Raw genomic sequence first — 23,448 nt, forward strand, 5'->3', positions numbered from 1 at the left:
TGGAAAAAGATGATAAATAATCTTGGATGATAAATGATTTATTTTTTAAAACAGAAATAGGCTTCTTGATGAATCATAAATAATTGCCCAACTGAAGATCACTGAGGAAAGGTATAAGGCTGAGTATTTGTTTTGTTTCATAAGCTATTTCTAGAATAGTTACTGTTTTGGTCTCCTTCATCAAATATTACTAATTGGGAACCCTGAGAATCCTTGATACTGGGCATGGGAGGGGCCAGTGAGATTGAATATACAACATGAAGACATAGTAAATACCATTCTGGGTGAGGCCATTTCTTCATCTAGGATTTAGACTATGATGGTGTATTCATCAGGATTTTCCAGAAAAACAGAATCAAGAGGATATATATATATATATATATATATATATATATATATATATATATATATAAATTTATCATATAGAATTAGCTTATGTGATTTTGGAGGCTGGCAAGTCTGAAGATCTGCTGGAGACCCAGGAGAGTTGATGGTTTAGTTTCAGTCCAAAAGCCTGAGACCCCAGAGAGCTAAAGGTACAGTTCCAGTCCAAAGGCTGGTGAGCTTGAGACCCAGGAAGAGCTGATGTTTCAGTTCAAGTCTGAAGGCAGGAGGATAAAACAATGTCCCAGTTCGAAGGCTATCAGACAGGAAGACTTCTTTACTCCTAGGAGGGTCAGCCTTTCTGTTTTATTCAGGCCTTTGATTGATTGGATGGTACCCACCTATGTTAGGGAGGGCAACCTGCTTTACTCAGTCTACCAATTTAAATATTAATCTCTTCTAAAAACACCCTCACAGACATACCCAGAATAATGTTTGCCAAATATATGGGAACCCCCATGACTCAGTCAAGTTGACACATAAAATTAACCATCACAGATGGTGACACCATTTGGACATTTTGTAGAATGTCATCAGCTTCATATATTGCCACCATACAACTTTAAAAAAAATCTAATTTCCATCATGATTTTTACTTAACCCAAATTAGATGTGCATACTTACTAAAATTTCCAAGTACTTAGTAATTGTATTATATATCTAGCCATCCATGCATGCATACATCCATTCATTCAATAAACATTTACTGAGTGCTTACTATATACTGTTTTAGGCACTAATGATACATGAACCAAAGTCCCTGCCTCGTATACCTGAGGGACAGTCCTTGAATACATTGTACCTACATCCTTTTGTGTTAGGTGTTTGGGGGAATATATGCTTTATTTTCCAATTTTGCTTTGGAAACTCTTGGCAGAAGAGGTCATATTTAATTATTTGTAGCTCAAACAGAATCTAATAGTACCTTGTACATAGTAGGTAGGTATAGTGATATAGATTTAGATTTCTAATATATATAAATATACATATATTTATTCATTCTAATTTAGCCAATTCTTAGTAAAAACCTATTTATTCTTTCAATTTGTACAGTCTCTTGAGAGTGTGAGTACTTTAGATTTTCTTATCACTATGTAAAATATTTATTTCAAAAGTAACTTTTAAAAAAGAATTACATACTACTGGTAGAAAATTTGGAAAGTACAGAAAAATAGCAGGGGAAAGTGTCACTATAATATATAAATCAACAATAAGTCCATTTTGTGACATACTTTCTGCTTTTTTTAAAAATGAATTTTTATATAATTGAGTTCAAGGTCTACATATTTTGAGTGTATATAAACTTTTTCTTAGTTTATTTAAACATTATCTTTGTACTGCTTCAAGAGGTCTTTCCACCCTCTACCCAGATCCATTATTAGAGGTTTTGTAGACCCTATCTATACCATTTAAAATTTTATAATTATATCCATTTAAGCATTCTTTAAACTTCTTTAAAGCTTTCTATCCTATAAATGGTTTCGATCTTATTTTGGTTGTTTCCACAATATAACTCGAGAGAGTCCCTGTCATCAGAATGACCTGGGTTCAAATTCACATTCTACCACCATTTCCTAGCTATGTAATATTAGAAAAGTTTTAAAATCTATACCTTGGTTCTTTCATTGGAAAAATGAGAGCAATAACAGTACCTACTACTAAGTTTTGTGAGGAATAAAGGATATAATGCACTCATTGTCAATTTAAGCAAATAATAGGCCATGCACATAGAAATCTCTTGATAAATATTAGTTTAAAAAATAGTCTACTTGAATGAAGCTGACCTTTGCATGTGCTCAGCACATAAGAACCCAAATTGCCAAGTCATTCCAAAAAATACTCTACATTTGGGATCAGTTGAGTTCACAGCCCCACAGTCTGATGGTCCAACCAGTTTTATTTAGTTTGGGACTAGACTTCCAGGGAAATTATCTGTATTGGGCATGTCTAATCAGGTATGCTTTAGAATAGGTTCAACTCTCTAAAGCCAATATTTAAGTAGACCAGTTTCCCAGAGTAAGTAGTGAAGGGCAGGAGGAAATAGGCACATGCCTCTTCACCTTATGTTCTGTTCTTATTTATTGTCTCATGTGTTCACATTAAGCTTATTACAGAGAAAACTGTGTTTATTGACATCAGTTTTACCTACTGCCTGTCTTCCCAGTTAATACAATCTTCTTGAGTAAGTAAAATGTGATTTTTCTGTTGTTTTACTTTTTTGGTTGTCACTGTTGGGGGTGGGAGAAATTCAAAGGAACAAAAGCTACTCTATCATTTGTTAAGTGCTATTTATCTGATACTATGTTAGGCACTTAACATACATCATTTCTAATTCTCATATAACCATTCAAGGTGGTTATCATTCTCCCCATGTGCTAATGAGAAAAATGAGACTCCGGGAGGTTAAGTACTTTGCTTATGGTGGCTTAACTAGTAAGTAAGAGACCAGCACTCTCTTTAAGCTGACCCTGTTGTCATTTCCTTTTAATGATCCCATGGAGGACAATGAAAGGGTCTCATACCTCTGATTTAACATCTTTTCCTTTCCAGGTTTTCCCCTACAGTATGAGAGACTGCTCCCATCCTACCCTGGTTCTACATGTCAATGGACACCTGGCTCAAGAGAACAAACTCATAGAGCCCTTCCCCTAGTCCCCCTCTTTCATTGGTTAGTCCCTGCCCCAGGGGGAAGGGGCTACTAAGGAGTAATGCCATTTTCCTTCTTTATGCAAACAGGAAGATCAGTCACCTGCTGGTTCCTGCCTATGACCTTTAGACAGTGATGAGCCAAGTCCTTTTGCTTTTGAATAAGGCCCATGTTATTAAATCATTCATCGGAGGATGAATTTAGTTTCCAGGACAGGATGAGCATCTTTTATTTGGTTTGGCCTACCATAGGAAGAACGGTTGCTGCATGTATTTGTTTTTATTTTACCATCTACTTCAAAAGGGACATTGACTAACAATCCAAAGTCAACATGGGCAATGTAACTTGTCAAAGTTGACAGGATTGATTTATTAGAAAAGATGGTTTAATTTGCAGATACTATCAGCTAGTGTGATTTCTTTCTAGTAATATATAATTTTTATCATTTTCTCCCTTTTTACTTTTGTGTTTACTTTCTTTCTAAAATTGATGTAAGACAATTAAGGCTGAGCAGTTCTGTCTCAAAATTTCTCCTAGGCGGGTGATCATGGCACTCATCCATAACAGTGTCTTTCAGAGAGAAGGTAGAAGATAGCCCAGGAGCCTTGGTTAAGCACTCCACAGTTTAAGCAGTGCATTTAGTTAGACATTGCTTACATCTCTTCAGGTCCATCTCAGCAGTTCTGAACCGAAACCTTTTGTAGGAAATTATTGGAGGAAAATGAATTTAGATACTCTCTCTAAAATGGAAGAAGGCAGGGGATACACATTGAATAAATATATAACAGAAACATATTTGCCTTTGTAAAATGGCTAAAACTTCTTTGTGTTCTGATATCTTTGTAGTTATCTGCAGATTTTTTTATTTTTATGAAATATGTGCTGGGGAAATAGTGGTAAATAAAACACATGGACCTTGCCTTTGTTAATATGGAGTGTAGTGGGGGGAAAAGACAAAAACTAATTTCACACACAAAAAAAGGGTACATAATAAATGCTAAGAAGAAAGAGTGAGAGCCTTATGAGAGAGCTATAATAATAGGACCTAAACTAATGTGAGTTTGAGAGGAGTGAGGTATGGGAAATTTGTCAGGGAAAGCATGTCTGAGGAACTAATGTTTACCTGGGTACCTGAAAGGTGAGCAAGAGTGAACTAGGCCAACAGCTGAGTGGTGAGAATTGCATGCAGTGGGCATATCAAGTTGCAACTGTTCTAAAGTAGGAGGAAGATGGTGCATTTATGGAATGAAAAGGTCATCATGACTGGAGGGTAGTGAATGAGGGAGAAAACAGTAAGAGGTGAAGTTTAAGAGTAAAGCAGGGGCCAGATCATAAGGGACTTTGTAAGCAATGTTAAGATTTTATACTTTATCCTAAATACAGTGGGAAACCACTGAAGGATTTTATGCAAGAGAGGGACATGGTCAAATTTACTAAGCTCAGATTGAGAGATATTATGTAGTTCTCTAAGTGTTTAAAAATGATTTTCCAGAGCCTATAGATTTGGTCATGGGGTCCTTACAAAAGTTATTAGTTACTTTCACAAGGAAATGCCACTTTCCCAGAAACTGACTCCTAGCAATTGGAAAGGAAAACTTCCTGGTTAGTCAGAGCAGCTATACCATTGCCCCTAACTCTTGGAAAATGCTATTTTTTTAGTGTCTTTGCCGGTGGTGGTGTTAGATTTGGGTCTACCTATCTACCCCAGTGGTCTCACACTTTAAAGTGCATGGTAACAAACCTGGGGGCTTGTTAAATGCAGGCTACTGGGCCTGATCCCCAGATTCTGATTTGGTAGGTCTGGGTTGGGACCTGAGAATTTGCATTTCTAACAAGTTCCAAGGTGCTGCTGGTGCTGACTGATATACATCTTGCAGAACACTTTGGGACCACTGGGATATATGTCCAAGACGTTTGACTGGATATGGAGAATTTCTAGTTAGTGGACTTCAATTCTGTTAAACACACACACTTACCACCAAAAACAAAACCAATGTAATGCTGTTTTCAAAGGGAATATTATGTGAAAACAAAACTGAATGAAACATAAAGTCAGTTGACTTAGTTGAGGTCCCAGTCAGGGCCAGGACTAGAGTGAGGCAAGTGAGGGGTGAGACATCCTAAATCAATAGAGCAGAGGGAAGTGGAGCCATTCTGGTTGGAGTAAAGGAGATGGTGGGCGTGAGTTGAAAGTTCCAGTTATTTGTGCCTTCCCAGAGGAGGGGCCTTAGAGAAACCCTCAGGCAAGTTGAAGCACTATTTAGAAGCCCTTGCTCTAATCTTTGAGCAGAATGATGCTAATTGCCTCAAAGAGATTGACCCCTGGGCCTCGTTCCTTCTACCATATTTGCATTTGATTTAAAAAATTTGTAATTACTGTATTGTAGAGTTATTCAAGGGAATGTGAAAGATGTAAAGGTATATGAGATCTGGAGACCTGACATGGAGGAGCCCGAGAGAGTATTTTGGGATAGATAAGACACACCTAAAGCATAGAGATACTTTGGATCAATGTCAGAATGAGTGGTAAAGGCAGTGATTGTCGAGATGAGAAGGATCGCATCGAGCTGGAGTAGCCACGGAAAGGAAGCTTCATGGCAAAGGTTGGATTTAAGCTTGGTTTTTAGTGGCTAGGAGCACGAGGTGTCCCATGCAGTGATGGACAGGATCTTTCATTGTGCTTTTTCCCCCTTATTCCATTTTTATTTATTTCTTTTCATGAGGCCAAATAAAAGTAGATTTTCTTTAACATCAAATTTTTCTCACAACTGGAATGTGAGGTAAGTACTAGTGTACCAAGGAGACTTAATGATCCAATTATATTTTCCTATCTTTCAGTTTATGGTTCATAATTCATTCTCTTAAACAAATATTGATTAAATACCTAGTACATGCCAAGTACAATACTTTATATGCTATATGCTATATATAGAAAAAACAGGCATAATTTGTGGCTTATGGAGCTTACAAATTAAAAGGGAAGAAAATATTAATCATATAACTACTCAAATAATTATTAAAATATCTTTGTGATAAATGCAAATAAGGGAAATGCTATGAGAGGATATTCCAGATTGTATTTCTCTTCATTTTGATTCTTTGTCATAAAGGTAATTGATCCATCGATGAGACTTGGATTTCTCTTCAGAGATTTTTTTTTCAGGTTTAATAGGGACTATTGATACTTTTAATAGGGAATATTGCTCTTTCTTGGTATTACTAGAGAGAATTCTTTACAGCTTTACTAAGATGTATACTTGCTCTACAAAGATAATGAACTTTAGAGTCAGATGGATGTGGATTTAAATCATGGCGTGACATTTCTAAATCTGTTTCCTTATCTGGGAAATGAATTGGTATAATGTATATCAAGTGTTTGGCATAGTCTTGACATACAGTAGATGATTAATAAAAGATATCTATGGTTTCTGTTGTTATTAATTGTAGTAATATTATTTTTTTTCCCCAGAGCAGGAGTTGTTAGGGAGGTCCAAGGGTTCCAGAAGGGAGGGATTCCCATTAAACGAGATAGAAAGTAAAGAAAGTGAAGCCCAGGGGCTGTACAAGACGAACTTTACCACTTTATTCATCTGAGTGGATCCAGTTTGTGACTCTTCTCTTCCCTCTCATTCGTATGGAAAATCCTGATTATGTGAATATGATTTTGCTTTTGGAACAGGTGCTGATATCTACTTCAGACAATGTGTGATCCAGATCAACCTGAGAAATGACAAGTGGGAAGTCCTGAGGGAAACAGGCTCCCCTGAGCAGTTTGATATTGTTGTCCTCACGATGCCAGCTCCTCAGATTCTGCAGCTTCAAGGTGACATCGTCAACTGTGAGTCTCAGCCTGCACTGTTTACCTTAGGGAATGGGCTCCCTTTGATAGAGCGTGAATTCAGTTTAACTGACTTAGCAAAGGGTATATTAGGGATTCTACTGATTTGCGTGTTTTGAAAACTGATACTATGGCCTGGTTCATTATATTAGTCTAGGTCAAATTGAAATCCAGATTTTTAAAAACCCAGTTAGAAATTGAATATTTCTCTTTTTTTCCTTGCCTTTAAGAAGTAAGTATTTTTGATGGAGATGTAGTAGTTTGGCCCAAAAGAAGAACAGTCTCTTTGTGGCCATTCTGGAAAAAAGAAGGTTTTTATGATGTAAGCACTGATTATGTGACAAGCCTGGTAAACCTTACCTTGGATTGTTCTTGAGTGTGAGTCTCATGTTCTTCCCTGATTGTGATTTGTTGACTCACCTTTCACCTGGCTTCTCCCACCTCCTTTTTAAAAAAACAGCTTTGAGACTAATTCACATACCATACAACTCATCCATTTGAAGTGTATGTTTCAATGGTATTTAGTATATCCAACGACATACTGCAACCATTCCCACAGTCAATTTTGGAATATTTTCATCACCTCAGAAAGACACCCCATATCCTAAAGCTCTCACCTCCATCCCTCCATCCCCCATCTCTGCCTCCAACTCTAAGCAAACAGTAATCTATTTTCTGTCTCTATAGAGTTCCCTGTTACCTGGATTCTTAAGAAAAGCTTTTCTATAGCTCTGCTTTGTATCTACCTATGCCAGGTTTAACTGATTATTCTCCTCCCTTTCATCATGTCTGACTGACCCTGACACATCAGTCATTGATTTCTGGAGGATACCTCATCTTGCCTTGAAGTCCATGAGTTATAACAAAGCAGAGTCTGGTGATGGTGGCAAGGCTTTGGGGATGTGACATGCCTGTAGCTTTTGACTTTGTGGCATGACTGAAGGTGATATTGGATTTGATTGAGAAATAGCCTTTTATGCCACTGTTAGAAAGAAAACTGGTAATGAATATGGTTTATAGATCCTAGATTTAGAACTGTAATAGAGATTGTTCTCTGAGGAAGAATGTAGCTGCATATTACATCTTGAAAGCAGTTTGAGTAACAGTTCTACTATGCAGTAACAGTATATAGCTTCTTTTGTTGTACAGTCTGAGACAGTAATATAGAAAGGATTGGAATATTTATTAGATAGCTATAATCAAAGTAAAAAACGAATTTCAAAGATCTCTTTCGTGAGTCTACCTCTAATGTGTTGCCAAAGTCACTTTAAAGTAGGATAATTTATTGCCTCGGATTCTGTAATAATTGGATTGATTTTGAGACAGTGTTAAATAACATACTGTAACTTAACTAAAACACAGTTATTGGTTAGTATATTCAGTGGTACTGTAAATTGCATATTCCAATTTTTAGAAGCTGCATAGTTTTGTATGTGGAGACCCTTCAATGTTGCATTTTGAAGGTATTTCTCAATATTTGTATTAAATGACATATAAAATATAACACCATGGCATAGACTGAGCCCTAAGATGTTTAAGGGCCTGCTAATTAATAATTTTATTTAGATCATCTTTATCCTTATTTTTTGAGTAGCTGAACTGTGTTGGTCTGAGAGAGATAACTTAAATTCTTCTACTATTATTGTATTTCTGTCTTTCCTGGGGTTTTGGGAAACAAATTTTGCTTTATGATTTTTTTGATACCACATTATTTGATTCATAATATTTCTTCATTAAAATTTACCCTTTAACTTAAGTTCTTTCTTTAGTGTCATTTTCATTTTATTTTGCTTTCATATCATTCTTGACTGATAAATGAGATGCTCATTCTTTTATTTTCATTTGTCTGGTACATCCTTTTTACTTTTAGCCTTTCAAAGATATTTTATTTTAGAAGTACCTCTTTTGTATTTGTTTATCTTTGAGTCGAGTAATTTCATAAAGATATATCTTATTGTTAATAGTTTTGTGTCAGTTTTTCATGAATCGTGTTGTACATTTTGTATTTGAAGATTCAGCTTTTCCCTTATTTTCAGCTGTTTCCTTCTAATACTTACATGACCATCTATATCTGTTCCATTTTTTATGATCTCAGAGTATCTTAAAAAATACAAAGTATCTCCCTTCCATATCTACCGTTTGTCTCAACGCACTGTCAGTTTTGGTCTTTGCATTATTTTTTATTTTCTATTTCTAGCCTTCCTCTATGTCACTCATGTAGTTTTCAAATGTGTTCCTTTTGCTCCCTTCCTTGAGATATTGTTTCAAAGAGGTCATATATTCCTTCACTGTTTTCAGGTCATTGCCTGAGTGTTTGTTGAACTAATCTACTTCCTGGAAAAATTTTTCTGATATGTATTTTTCATCAGCTCATTTGTTAGGTTCTGTATGTTCTGTTGTCTTCCTCCTTTTCTCTGCATAGGTCCCTGTCTAATCATTTCTCATCTTTAAATGGGGCCATTTCTGTCAATTTGTGAAGGAAAGTGTTGTCACAGAAGGCCAGACATTTTGGTTAAACTATATTGAAAAAATTTGTAAATATTTAGCTGTGAACTATTAAATGCTAGTGATCATTAATATATTTATTAACATGGGAAGATTTCAAAATATTTTTAATTTAAAAAAGATAAAAGGATGCATTGCTATTTCTTTTCTATCCACCCAAAATAGTTTAATAACATTGTTATTGCTTGAAGATGATTTTCATCTTCTTTGATACAATTTTTTGAACTGTCGTAACTTTAAAAATAAGGATAGTTTACTCTTACTATAAAAAATGATAATGGTGACACCATTTTAAAAAGTGTATCGTGCTGAAGAGGAAATAGATCTTTTTTCCTTTTCTTTTTTAGTGGTGGGATATGTAGGCTCTTTATGATGAAAAAGTTTAAGAATGATTGACTTAGTACTTTTGACTAAGAGTAAGGATCTTTGCAGTGTTTTACTGGCTCAGTTCAGAATTGGACCTCATGCAAGTAATTCTGTGTTTGCTTCGTTGTTATGAAATAACCCATCTTAGCAGTAAAGGTTTAAAACAGAATGTCCTAACATGACCGTTGAATACCTGTGGGTCTAAAACAAAAGGATTAAAAACATATGATTTCTATTTATGTTATAAATCTCAGTAAGGACCTCAGTATGAGGAATTAGTGTCATCTCTCTGTTTCTCGAGAACCTTAAATACACTCTTGCTTGCTTATTAGACATCTTCAGTTTCTGTGAAAGACCTCCATTTACAAAGCTGTCTATTGCCATCTAGTGGATGCAGTATATATTGCAGTTCCCCTCCAAATTTTTTTGACTAGAGAGAACTTTGAAGATGATCGAGATATAGGCTATAAAACTATCTGTAATATAATTCACAAAACTCCATTCACACAAGGAAATAAATTTAGGTCCATGATAATTAACTTACCCAAAAGTTCATAGCTAATTAGTGACAGAATTAGGGCTGTGCTACAGGTCTCACATTCATACAAACTATAAGCAGCCCTGTGTCTTTGGCTTTCTTTGTGCTTGTCTTTTCATTCTCTCTGTCTCTCTTTTTAAATCATGTCTACCCCTTAGAATCAATATAGTACCATCTCTTACATGAAAGACTTCCCTTTTGATTACAGCGTGGTCTGGATTTTCCCTTATCCATCCTCCCTTTCCCTATTTTCCTTTTTACAAAAGAAACAGAACTAGTTTTTTTTTGGCAATTACTACACTATTACACTTACTACATTCTCCCAGTTAGGAGAACAGGGAAGCTTTATGAACTATATAGTGAACCTCTTATGATTCATGATTTGCCATCTGGTTCTATAACAGTGCTACTCTCTATATATTAATATTATAAAGACTAGCTCACTTAATCCTCACAACAATCCTAATTACTATTATTTCCATTCTTGGTGGTGATGCTGAGATGTGAGCCTTAGTAGTGTGACTCCAGAGCCCATACATGTAACCACCGTTATACACGGTGTCAGACTATCCTATTACTGATTGTTTCATGTACTTGTGAGTTCCCACAGTGTTCCGCTCATTTTGATCACCATGTTTTCCAAACTTGCCTAATGAAGATTGAGAGTTAAAAAACACTTAAGGGGCACCTTTGAGAAGATTGTGATTGCTAGGGTTTGGGTCAGGCCCAGGAATCCGTATCTTTAACAAGCACCTTATGGGAACTTTTTCCTCCCAGTTAGGCCTGTTTGGGACATTCTGCCTTATCATTATACCCATCAGATTTTATTATGATTCTTATTTTTCAGTAAGTTTCTTTCCCACTAAACCATAAAATCCATGAGGAAAGGGCTCCTATAGACCACCCCATCCCCACCCAGCATCAAGTACCAAGTTGCATGCAGACCCACACACCACTATTATTGTTCAATCAATATCTGCCAAATGACTGAGCATCTGTCTTGTTTCCCAACTTGATTATAAGCTCCTAGAATTCAGCTAATCTTAGAGTCTACTGGTCCTGGCTTGGTCCCTGATTCACGGTACTAGGATGAAAGCGTGAACCTTGGATGGATCATAGAATTTTAGGACTAGGAGGAACCTTGAGGCTCATTGCTTCTTCCACCCTGATGAGAAATTTAAGACATCATCTGCCCTGTACAAATTCATACAATTTATTAGGGGCTGGACGGGAGAAAGTATGGTCAAGAAAAAAGAAGGCGCCTTTCAAATATCATTATTGTCTTGATTTCATGTTTCCTACACACTTAAATAGAGCTCTTCATCAACTGTAATGGAACATCTGGGCCTGAAATCCACATACCTGACTTTCCTGCCATAGTTCTTTCATACTCCTGCTAGGAAAGTGGCAGAGGCAGTGGAAAGGATGTGGGATAAACAATGTAAAATAAAACAGGTGGGATGTGGTAAGTGATTATGAGGAATGAGGAGCATGAAAAATTCCTTTTCTCTACATCAGACCGCCTCCTACATGGGGCTCCTCAGGTTTTCTCCCACATGCTTATATTAAAGGAATGCATATTTTTAAAGGTCTCCTAATGAATAATCTTTCTTTTTTTTTAAAAATTATTTATTTATTTATTTATTTATTTATTTATTTATGGCTGCATTGGGTCTTCGTTTCTGTGCGAGGGCTTTCTCTTGTTGCGGCAAGTGGGGGCCACTCTTCATCGCGGTGTGCGGGCCTCTTACTATCGTGGCCTCTCTTGTTGTGGAGCACAGGCTCCAGACGTGCAGGCTCAGTAATTGTGGCTCACGGGCCTAGTTGCTCCGCGGCATGTGGGATCTTCCCAGACCAGGGCTCGAACCCGTGTCCCCTGCATTGGCAGGCGGATTCTCAACCACTGCGCCACCAGGGAAGCCCCAATAATCTTTCTTTATAGTTTGGTATGCTATCTCACATCCTTAAAACCAGAATGCTAATTTCTTTTTTCTTATGAAACGAAAGGAAAGAAGGAAGGAATGAAGGAAAGGGAGGGGAAAGGAAGGAAGGAAAAAAAGAAAGAAAGAGAGACAGAGACAGAGGCAGAGAGACACAGAGAGAGGAGACAGACTGGGTCTGGAACTGGACTCTCCGTGTGAGAGCCACTCCTCCTATCCCCGTGTAGACTCACGTGCATTCCTGCTCTGACCAGATGAATCCACAGAGGTGAGAACCATATTCATCTGAGCAGAAACATGTCAGTATCCCTCCAGGGAGAAAATGTGCTAGTCCTGCCCTACCCTTACCCCATAAAACACTGCTAATTTTGGACCAAAGCCCTCAAGCCCCCTAACATTACTTCAGAAAGCAGACAAATGAGAGCAAAAGTGTGGTCCATGCTGAGCATGTGGCCACAGATCAGGAGTGTTGCCAAAAAGAGAGTTGAGAGAGGCAAGGAGAGTCATCTAGCTGGCCTCCTTTCTTGAGGAATACTGATCTCCTCTGGGTTCCTTGAATGAACCACACATTCTTCATCTGTGCGTTTACTCACAAAGCTCCCGTTGCCTGGAACAATTTGACACATCCTTTGTGTTCTCTGTCCTTCAGGATCCAGCTCTGGGCCTCTGAGTTCTTCGGAACTTCCTGGGGGCTCTGTGCTTCAGGGAAAGTGTTCAGAACCTTCTCTAGCACTTGGGTTTTATACTACTTATTTAGTGTTGGCTACTCTGTGGAGGGAGTGAAGAATGTAGACTGACAAAGCCAGGATTTGTAACCCAGCTCTGCCACTTACTGTCTGGGTGATTTGGGGCAAGTTGCTTAACCTCTCTGAGCTTCGATTTCCATGTTAATAAAATGAGGATAAATAACATTATCTAACCACATAGGATTACAGTGAAGATTACATGAGATAATCTGAGTAGAGGATTTAGAAGTATTAAAGTTAATGTTCCCAGGAACTTTTTAGTGTTTGTGACTTTTTACCTTTAAGGAAAAGGTCTGAGATGTCTATTTAAAGGGTTGTATGCTTGGTGTTGGGGATTAAACAAAGGTGGTTATTTTATTTTCAGGGTTTTACAAATAGGATACATTACAGACATATTCCTTGTTGTGAAAGAACATGACAACTGCCTTGAAAACTCTGCATTAATTAACTTTTAATTAACGAACTTATCACTGTTGTAAGAGGAGTAAGTCATTATCGGAGATTTTTCACAAGTCAACAGCGACATTTTTATGAAAGCCACCTCTTTTAGAGGGAGGTACAACCTCACTCCCCCCTACACCTCTTCACCCCACACCCCCAAACCTGTACCAGAGTAAGAGAATAAACACCTTGTCATAACATCTACCCCCACCTGCATGACTTCCATGCACACTGTTCGTAGGATCACCCATCCTACGAAAAAAATCCTAGTAGGGGTTTTGGATATCAGTAATAAGGATATTGGAAACACAATGAGGAACATTACTTTGCCCTTGTGCAAAACAATGGTGTATTTGTATCCAGAATATCGTATGGTCATCTTGAGTTAGAATATACAACACTAGGGTGCAAAGGATCATCTGTTCCTTCATTTCTCTAAATATACAAATTATCTGCTTAGAGCATCTTTTTATCCACCTGATAGGAAACCCACCCTCAGTCATCATTAGAGCTGCCTCCCTTCCCTTTGGGATCACACAGGAATCCCAGGCTTTTATAGTGCCAGAAAACAGGGGAGGTGTGGGACGTAAGTCCATAAGGTTGCCATCATTATTGCTCCTCCTCTGCTGTGTGGGTCTGTGCCAGCCCTGGTCCTCTGACATGGGTTAGACACATTGCCTTGTGTGGACTCAGGGATGCCTTTCAAGGGATAACACTGTACTGACACTGAGATCTTTCCACTGCTCTCCAGGGTGAGAGACATGCTTCAAAGGCGTTCTGCAGCAAGATCCCAGCTGGGCTGGGTACACAAGTGAGAGCCAGGTCTCTCTACCTCTCCCCCAAACCCCTGTCCCTTAAACATTTCATCTCCACTCCCTACCCATTCCCACTTTCAGGAATCCACTAGCTGAATCCAACTTAAGACTCTGCAAAAGAAAGACACTTCACTTTCGCGTGTCTGTATGTGAGGCGGGGGGCATCCCAACCTTTAGAAACACAACAGTGAGCATCTCTTTCATAGATTGGAGGGTGGAGAAAGGAGAGTTGATTTTCCCTAAATGACTTATTTTGGTGAGTTCTTTAATTTCTGGTTGCTATATTATAGCAAAGATGTAACAAACCTATAGGTCTCAAGAATGCAAACTATAATAACTAAAGGATGCATATATGAATAAAGTCTAAAAGAAATGAAAAATCCTTTGTCTAGAAATATAAAACTCCACAGCTGTACAATGGAGATTTACAATGGCAATAGAGATATATGTATACATATACATGTATATTTAATTATAAATTAGGAGAATCTGAAATTGTTATTAAAATTCTAGAATACAACCACCAAAGGAAGAACAGAAACCTTCAAGCCTTAAGGTACATAGTTTTAGACTAAGGAAATGCCACTTTACTTCAAAGTACAGAAGTTTTCAATCCAATAAAATATTATTCATTTGACTGCATCTAAAAAATGCTTACTTGGCTTACATTTTAAAAATTGAAACACTTGTTCGCCTGAAGTGTAGTCATTTAAAAGTTTCAGTAATTTCACAGATGGTAGGTTTTTAATGAACTATTAAAAATCCTAGGGGTACATTTTTAACTTTCTAAAGATGTCCTAGTAAATAACGACTTTCTCAGTAGTCACCTACGTACTATCCCCCTCTTTTCTCACATCGGTGCTCTAGCAAGCAAAACGGAGCTCCTCAGGCTGTCCCCTCATTCTGTTTTCCTTTCTAACCTCTGGCTACATACTGTTTTCAGATATTCTACCACCAATTTGCACCCTAATGCTGTACTTGACGTACACAAAATTGTCCAGTATCTTTCTTCTTTTAATATTATGTGATTTTTGAATTTGAATTTTATTTTATAATTAATACACTTTATTGATGAAAAACTTGAAAGTAAAAAGAAAATAAAATGCATTCATATTTCCAGCCCCATGGATCTTAACCCAGTTAATACATATTTCTAGGTATTTTTAAGGTAGAAATCAAATATATTTTTTACTTTATAATATCTTAGGAAAATTTTTTCAATGCCAGTGAATGTTCATGTTTGTCATAATTTTTACTATATAGTGTTCTATTCTTCGGATTTACCTTTATGTATTAAACCAGTTTGATGAACATTTAGGAGGTTTCCAAGTTTGCAAAGTGTAGCTTTGATAGCGCAAATCTGAAACAAAAATTTTCTGCACTAAACTCCATACTGGATGCAAACAGTTATTTTCATATAGAGTAGAATAAGGTCCTCTTGATGACTTTTGTTCTAAGTTTTCTTTCTTAATCTAATGTTTTATTTCTCTCTGTGTGCCTTAGAATAAGGTTTCATTAAAAAATCCTGTTGGACTACTGATTTGAATTGCATTGAATTTGAGTGTTAATTTAGGAAGAATTTATGTCTTTACAATACTGCATGTTCTCATCCAAGAAAATCAAAGTCCTCTATTTAGGTATTTTTACGTCCTTCAGAAAAATTTTGTAGCTTTTCTCTTAAGATCTTACACATTTCTTATTAGGCTTATTGTGGAATCTTTTATATTTGTAGAGATTGTGAGTAATATCACTTTTGTTGTTTTATGTTTATTTAGGTATTTACAGAGAACACCACCTAGCTGAGTTTTTAAATCTAACATGAAAAGTCTGTTTCTTTTGATAGGAGAATTCAACACTTTTACATTTATTGGAATAATAACTATATTGTATTTATCCTTTACATCTATGTCTACTTACTTATTTTACTTTTTTTTCACTTTTTTCCACTTTCTTATTTGCCAGCTTTATCAAGTATTTCTTATTCCTTTCCTCACATTATTTATAGGATCTACAGTGCTTTGTCATTCCATTAATGGTCATCTTCTTATCCCTTACAAACACACTTAAATTTAAACATATTCCATCTCCCTCCTATTTCTCTCTACCTCATTCCACAAATATTTTTTGAATGTCTACTGTATTACATTTTGTTGGGTAAGTTAAAAAAATTAAGTAGTCCTCTCCCCAAATATATTTTTTATTACTTTAAATGACAAAGCTGATTAGTAATCTTATAAAAAATGAAGCAATCCAAAGTTGAATTAGTAATTCATTCCCTGTGCTGTCTTCCTTTCCCACTCCCTGGAGGTAACTGATGTTAACAGTTTAGTGAGTGCCCTTCCACACCTTGCTTCAAGCATATGGGCACCTTCTAAATGTATTGTTTTGAAATTTGCATTTTAAATTAATTCCTTTGGATAAATACATCTAATTTATTTCTATTTAACAGCTGCATGATTTTCTCTAGTTTGGGAGTACCAGAATTTAGTTTTTCATCTCATTGTTTATTGATAGCATTCATGTGGTTTCTCTTTTTTTCCTATTTATTCCTGTTTATTGCTAAATTGAGTGATAAAATACCAACATTGGAATTTGGGGGTCAAAAGCTCTGTATGTTTTAATACATACTGCCGTATGACTTTCCAAAAATTTTGTGATGATTCTCATTCTTAATGTTTGAGAATGCCTGTTTTTCTATATACTCATTTGCACTGGACGTTTTTAATTTTTTATTAATCTTTTTTTTTTATAGCCTTATATCTATTAGAGAAAATCAATTTCTTTTTAATTACACTATACTAGGTGTGCTTTATTTATTTATTTATGGCTGTGTTGGATCTTCGTTCTGTGCGAGGGCTTTCTCTAGTTGTGGCAAGCGGGGGCCACTCTTCATCACGGTGTGCGGGCCTCTCACTATCGTGGCCTCTCTTGTTGCGGAGCACAGGCTCCAGACGCGCAGGCTCAGTAATTGTGGCTCACGGGCCCATTTGCTCCATGGCATGTGGGATCTTCCCAGACCAGGGCTCGAACCCATGTCCCCTGCATTGGCAGGCAGATTCTCAACCACTGCGCCAACAGGGAAGCCCAATTTTTTATTAATCTTTTTAAGATTTCTGCCAAATTGATAAATGAAAACAGGTACATCATTCTTGCTTTAATTTGCATTTACCTTGACTGAAAGTGAGATTGAGCCTCATTTCATAAGTTTATTGGACATTTAGATTTCCTCCTTTGTAAATGTCCTGGTCATCTCCTACACTTTCTTTTCTAGTGGGCTATTTGTCTTTTAGGAGCAGTTTATATATAAGAGATATTAAAGTTTTTCATATGGTATTACAAATATCTACCAGACTACCATTTATTTGTATTTTGCTCTTGTTTATGTCATTTGCCATAATAATTTGTTAAGATTTTTATTTAGTCAAGTCTATCTTTTCTTTTATAGTTTTCCTGGATTTCCTGACTTGCTAAGAACTGTTTCTCTCTCTAAAGTCATATAAATATTATAAATTATATTTTAATAATTTTAATTCTTATGCTTTACATTTAAATCTTTATCTATTGACATAATATGTGTTTTATAAGGTATGAGATATGGATCTAGCTTTGTGGGCTTTTTCCCCCATAGTGGTACCAATTTTATCAGCACCATTTATTTAATAAGAGTTTCTTTTTCCCACTAAATTGAAATTCCACATTTGCTATATGATAAGTTCCTTATATACTTGCATCTGTTTCTGGATCTATTCTGTTCCATTTATTTACTCCTTTGCCAAACCATCACTATTTTCATTATAATCACTTTGTGGTTGTAACTCATTTTTAAGGAGTCTGAACTATATGGGTGTAAACATGAGAAAGTTTTATTTTTTCCTGGAACTGCCCTCACACTTCCCTATTTGAACTCCATGTCTTTCTAGAGAGTGAGTGCCTTAATGACATCTTGATCATTTGCTCCAACTTTCTAGTCACTTTTGGCTGTTGGAATAGTCTCATTTTGGTTTTTAAGACACAGCTGTGTTTATTTTTGAACTTCAGTGCCAGGTAGACCTGTATGTGGTACCAGGGGCTTGTGGCAGAGTGAATTGTGGGGTCTGTTTTATACACACACCCCTTCAGTCTCTCTTTGAATATCTACCCACCCCTCCCTTCAGACTATATTCTCCAGGAGACATTGATTGCTCCTATGACTGGCAGCTTGTTGGTGGTAAGAAGGTAGCCTTGGCTTCCCTGCACTTCATTCCTGTTGTCTGATGCTTAGTGTTGGTTCCATGTAGACAGTGTGTGGTGTGATTTCTTGGCCCAGTGGGCAGATTTCGGCTTCACACTGAACCTTTCTGAGGCTGTTAACAAACCCCTCCTATAGCCTAGAGGCTGCGAAGTCAGCGCACCAGCAGAGCTTTGCCCCAGCCCCTGCAGGTTCTGCAGTTCAGCAAGTACGCAGTCAGAAAACAAGGTCCTTGGGCTTCCCTGGTGGCGCAGTGGTTGAGAATCTGCCTGCCAATGCAAGGGACACGGGTTCAAGCCCTGGTCTGGGAAGATCCCACATGCCGCGGAGCAACTAGGCCCGTGAGCCACAACTACTGAGCCTGTGCGTCTGGAGCCTGTGCTCCCAAGAAGAGAGGCCACGACAGTGAGAGGCCCATGCACCGCGATGAAGAGTGGCCCCTGCTTGCCGCAACTAGAGAAAGCCCTCGCACAGAAACGAAGACCCAACACAGCGAAAATAAATAAATAAATTAATTAATTAATTTAAAAAAAAAAAAGAAAGAAAACAAGGTCCTTGTCAAACCTTCCTGGAGCTCCCTCCCCAGGGTTTGTTTCTGAATTATCCTCTGGGGACCTCCTAGGGAGGGGAATCACCTCCTCCCAGCTCACAGGATTTGGGGAAAAAACTTCTCTCCAGGAATATGGCATTCCTGAGAGAGCTTTCGTATCCCCTTGAGTCTTCTTCCTATATTGACTGGGTAGTGGGGCTCAGAGCAGTAAGGCCAGTTCTTACTGGTAATTTCTCAGAACTCTCTGAGAGCAGTTGACCAGGTCCTTTTCTCCAGTGGCTTCTTTATTGCTTTTTGTCTCTAACTTTACAGAGAGCCAGGATAAAGGAGCAAAATTACTATTGCAGTTTTAATGTCTGGAAGGCAAGAATTTCCTTACTGTGTTTTTATTAATATATCCCAATTTAATAATAACCATGCCCCCATCAAAAAAGTTTGCTTGTTGACCTCCCTCTGCCCCACTTTAGCCCTCTGCCCGGCCTTCAAATTCAGTTTAAAACTGCTTCCACAATAATGTCTTCCCGACCACCAAGACCAGGCTATTTCTCCCATTACATGTTAGCCTAGTTTCCTGCACCTCATGTTTTAACACTATCACAATTGTAATTAACTAATGGCTTAATCCATTGTGCAATGTGTGTCTTTCCTGGTAGAATTTAAGAATATAAAGTATAAGAAGACGGGAGCTGGCTCTGACTTACCTACTGCTTGTGAGTGCCTCACACATGTATGCCTCAGTCTCTATTTAGTGAGTGGATGACTGACACAGTCTGAAATACATCATGAAGGACAGGCAGAGGGAGAGGAAGAGAAGGCTTTGGAGAGAAAACAGGTCTTAGCAAAAAGTTGGAAGTAGAAACACTTGTTTTATATATTGGGGCCTGAAAATAGATTGGCATAGTGGGAGTAAAGGCTTTGCAGTGGGGAATTTTGGGGAGATAAAGCTGGAAATGTGGATTTGGGGCAGAATGCAGTGAACATCTGTTGAACAAACAACAGAGGTCCTAGTTCATCAAAAAATATGGCATCTACCTTTTAAAACCTGACTAGATACATTGAGATGGGAAACGACTTTACCTAATTGGATTGGGAGGAAAAAAACATTTGAGGACTTGGGGAACACCATTCAAAAGGCTTCTAATCTTAACACATACACTCTCCTTAAACAGACACTTAGAACTTTGGTAATCTATACTACAAAAATACATAATCTCAGAACTTATTATGTACCATAGAATATAATGATAAAATATTACTCATAATGAATACCTTCAACCTCCTTCCTAGAACTTCTAGAATCTCCCATCACCCTTGATGGAAAAATGAGAACCAATTCTTTTTACTAAAAGAAGTTGAAATTCTTCATTCTTCCTTGAGATTTTGCTGAAAAGATTTTGATTACAAGCACAAGAAACAAAAGTCCTTTTATTCATCGAATAATATGCTTAATTGCTTTTTCCAGCAGACCATCTCCATAGGAGGGGAAATAATTCAATTTCTAAACTTCTTTAGATATTAGCTGTTCTGTTGGGCTTCCTGCAAGCTTATGAACTGAGATCTCAATTTTAGACCAAAAAAAAATTATTACTATTAAATTCCTTTTATTTATTATATCTTGATCTTCACCTTTTATATCTGCCTCATTTACTTGTCCTTATTATTATTTACAAAATATTAGACACTGAGAGTTGGTTCCACTTAATCTTATATTCTCTCTCTAAGTGCCTGAGAGGGAACCCAAGCTAATCTTTGCCTCTCTGCCACCCTCCCAAAACTTGAGAGTCAGCAGAAATGGCAGAGACTTTCATTCATCTGAAAGTGAATATTACTGATATTATCACGGATATTATCAATACTTGTGCTTATTACCCACTCCAGGTCCTGACAGGACAGAGGGAGTTTTCCTACTAAAATGTCCTTCTGGGGAATGAGTTACTTGTGTTGGTAAAAAAAAAAAGAGCAAGAGAATTAACTTGATGATGATGATAACCAACATTAAACAGAGTTTTTGTGAATTTCTATTATTAAACATTTTACCTACAGTATATCTTTTACTCTTTACGGTCACCTTATGAGAATTATTTTATCCCATTTTATACAAGGGGAAAGTGAGACTCAGGGAAATTAAGTTAACTTGTCTGATGTCACATAGCTTTTTGGTGGCAGATCTGGAATCCAGATTTTCTCTAGGCTCTAGTAATTGGGGCAAGGTACCTTTTGGCCTCTTTACCCAGCACTAATGTGTATGAGCTCCCCATGCTTGATATAAATGCATCTATGATGTAAATATTTGGGCTTTTTTGTTCTTGTACACATGCTGTCAATAGACGTATGATGTTTGAAACTAGGCCAGAAGTTTGCTTCTCTAAAGGAAGAAAAGATCCCTTCTTAATGCTGTCTTACTGCTGTGTACTTCCTTCCAAACTTAGAACTCTATTTTTCATTCAGAGTTCTTCGATAACAGAAAGGCTTTAAAAAGAAATGTCAAAACTAGAGATGGGGTGAGATGAAAGAGCAGAGAGCTATAATTTATTGAATTGCGTCATTTTCACCAACTGAGTCACCAACTGAATTGAATTAAACTTTTCCCCATCTGAGCTGGCAAAGACATTTTAAAGAGAGAAGAAATTTGAGAACTAAGATTCTTAGCTTTCTGGCTGACAAAGACATTTTAAAGAGAGAAGAAATTTGAGAACTAAGATTCTTAGCTTTCTGGTAGAATAATCTGAAGATTCAAATAAAATGTGCTAAACACAAATAAGAACATATTACCACAATCAACTACTAATTTTAAAACAGGGAATTTTAAACATTTAAGATTAAAAGAGAGCAAGAGAGGGATAGAAGAATACCAACATTCTACATTGGATAAGCTTTTTCTCAAATTTGTTTTTCTTTTCCACCAATGTATCTCATTTAAGAAGTTTCTTATTCTTTTGCATCAGATCTATGAGATATGGCTATCTGCTGGCCAGACATTCTGATCTTCTGTCACTCTTCTGAAATCTAGTTTCCAGAGTCTGACATTTTTCATTCTGACTTGAATGTTTGCTTCTAGAAAAGAATGAGAGAGAGAATCTAAAAAAATACTTGAGTAGCTAGCACAGAACATTTTATGTTTACCAGTGTAGAATTCTCTGTTGGTTTGAGGAAGCTATTTAAATATCAGTCTCTCCCAAGATTTCTTCCATGAAATAGACAAAGAAAATCACTATATCCAAGGCAGAGTTTGCTTTCCATTTCAGTGAGTTCTTATAATTTTACTTGCCACAGGCATATGAGATTATAAAATTTTATTCCAAGGAGAGAAATTAAAATCCAGTTTTAGTTTTTTTAAATGGCAATTGTAATATTTTATTCAGATGTTGAATTTAGTTTTTCATTATATAAATATTTATTGAACATCTACTTTGTGCTAGAAACTGTTCTAGACACCCTGAATACAGCAGTGAACCAAACAATAAAAGTTCCAAGGAACTTCTGTTCCAGTGGGAGGAGGCATAATATTCTATAATATTCTATTCCAGTGGGAGGAGGAAATATAAGTAAAATATCTGTGTGAGATAATAGTAAGTACTGGGAAAGAAAATGAAGCTATATGGAAATAAAAAGTGACCAGGAGTACTTTTGTGTATAGTATGAGCAGACCTGTGACAAAGTGATTTTTGAGCAGCAGAGACTTCAAGGTAGTGAAAATGTGAGCCATGAGGTTATCTGGAGGGATATCCTAGCAGAAGTAGCTGCAAGTAGAAAAGCCCCAAGGAATGAGGAGTTTCACAAGGGGGCCATTGTTGCTGGTGTACAGTGCATGAGGAGGGGCAGTGGTAGGAGGTTAGAGCAGAGAGGAAGCAGGAGGCCCAATTATATAGGGCTTTGTGGACTGTGATAAAGACACTGGGTTTCACTCCACATGAGATAGAAAGCCATCTAAGGAATGACGTGATCTAACTTAGATGTGAGGAGGTGTTTTCCTGCTGTTGTGTGGAATTTAGACTGTAAGAGAGTTGAGTTGACCAGATGGACTGATACTATAAAAATACAGGGCAGAAATGAGGGTAGCTTGGGTTATAGCAGGTGGTGTGTTGAAAAATGGTTGCAAGCCAGATGTACAATAATCAATAGTTTTTGCATCAATTCTCTTCCTGATATAGGATCTCAAGTGTTCAGATAGTTAGGGAGAAAACTAAGCATCAGTGGTGCCAAGAAAATGTTTGAAGGAAGAGGAAGTGATAAGCTATACAAATGCTGCCTATAGTTTCATGTAAGAGTTGGCCATTGGATTTAGCAATATGGAAAGCATAGGTGACATTGACAGTAGTAGTTTCTATGGGGTATTAGGAATGAAAGTCAGATTGGAGAAGGCTCAAGAAGAAACAGGAAGAGAGGACACTGAGATAGTGGGTGTAGACCAGTGTTTCTCAATCGGTTTTTTCATTATCATCTCCCTAAA

The 23,448-nt window shown here is 37.1% G+C and overlaps 1 protein-coding gene across 3 annotated transcripts in view; it reads left to right on the forward strand.

Annotated features, from left to right (window-relative positions):
- Positions 1–23,448, forward strand: part of RNLS (renalase, FAD dependent amine oxidase) — a 290,024-nt gene that overhangs the window by 2,955 nt on the left and 263,621 nt on the right. For all 3 annotated transcript variants that reach the window (XM_007179153.3, XM_007179152.3, XM_057531202.1), the window contains exon 4: positions 6,711–6,869. In XM_007179153.3, the coding sequence (XP_007179215.1) occupies positions 6,711–6,869 (159 nt within the window). The remainder of the gene's footprint in view (positions 1–6,710; positions 6,870–23,448) is intronic.

Source organism: Balaenoptera acutorostrata, chromosome 16, assembly GCF_949987535.1.
Source record: "Balaenoptera acutorostrata chromosome 16, mBalAcu1.1, whole genome shotgun sequence".
In the NCBI taxonomy this organism is placed as follows: Eukaryota; Metazoa; Chordata; class Mammalia; order Artiodactyla; family Balaenopteridae; genus Balaenoptera; species Balaenoptera acutorostrata.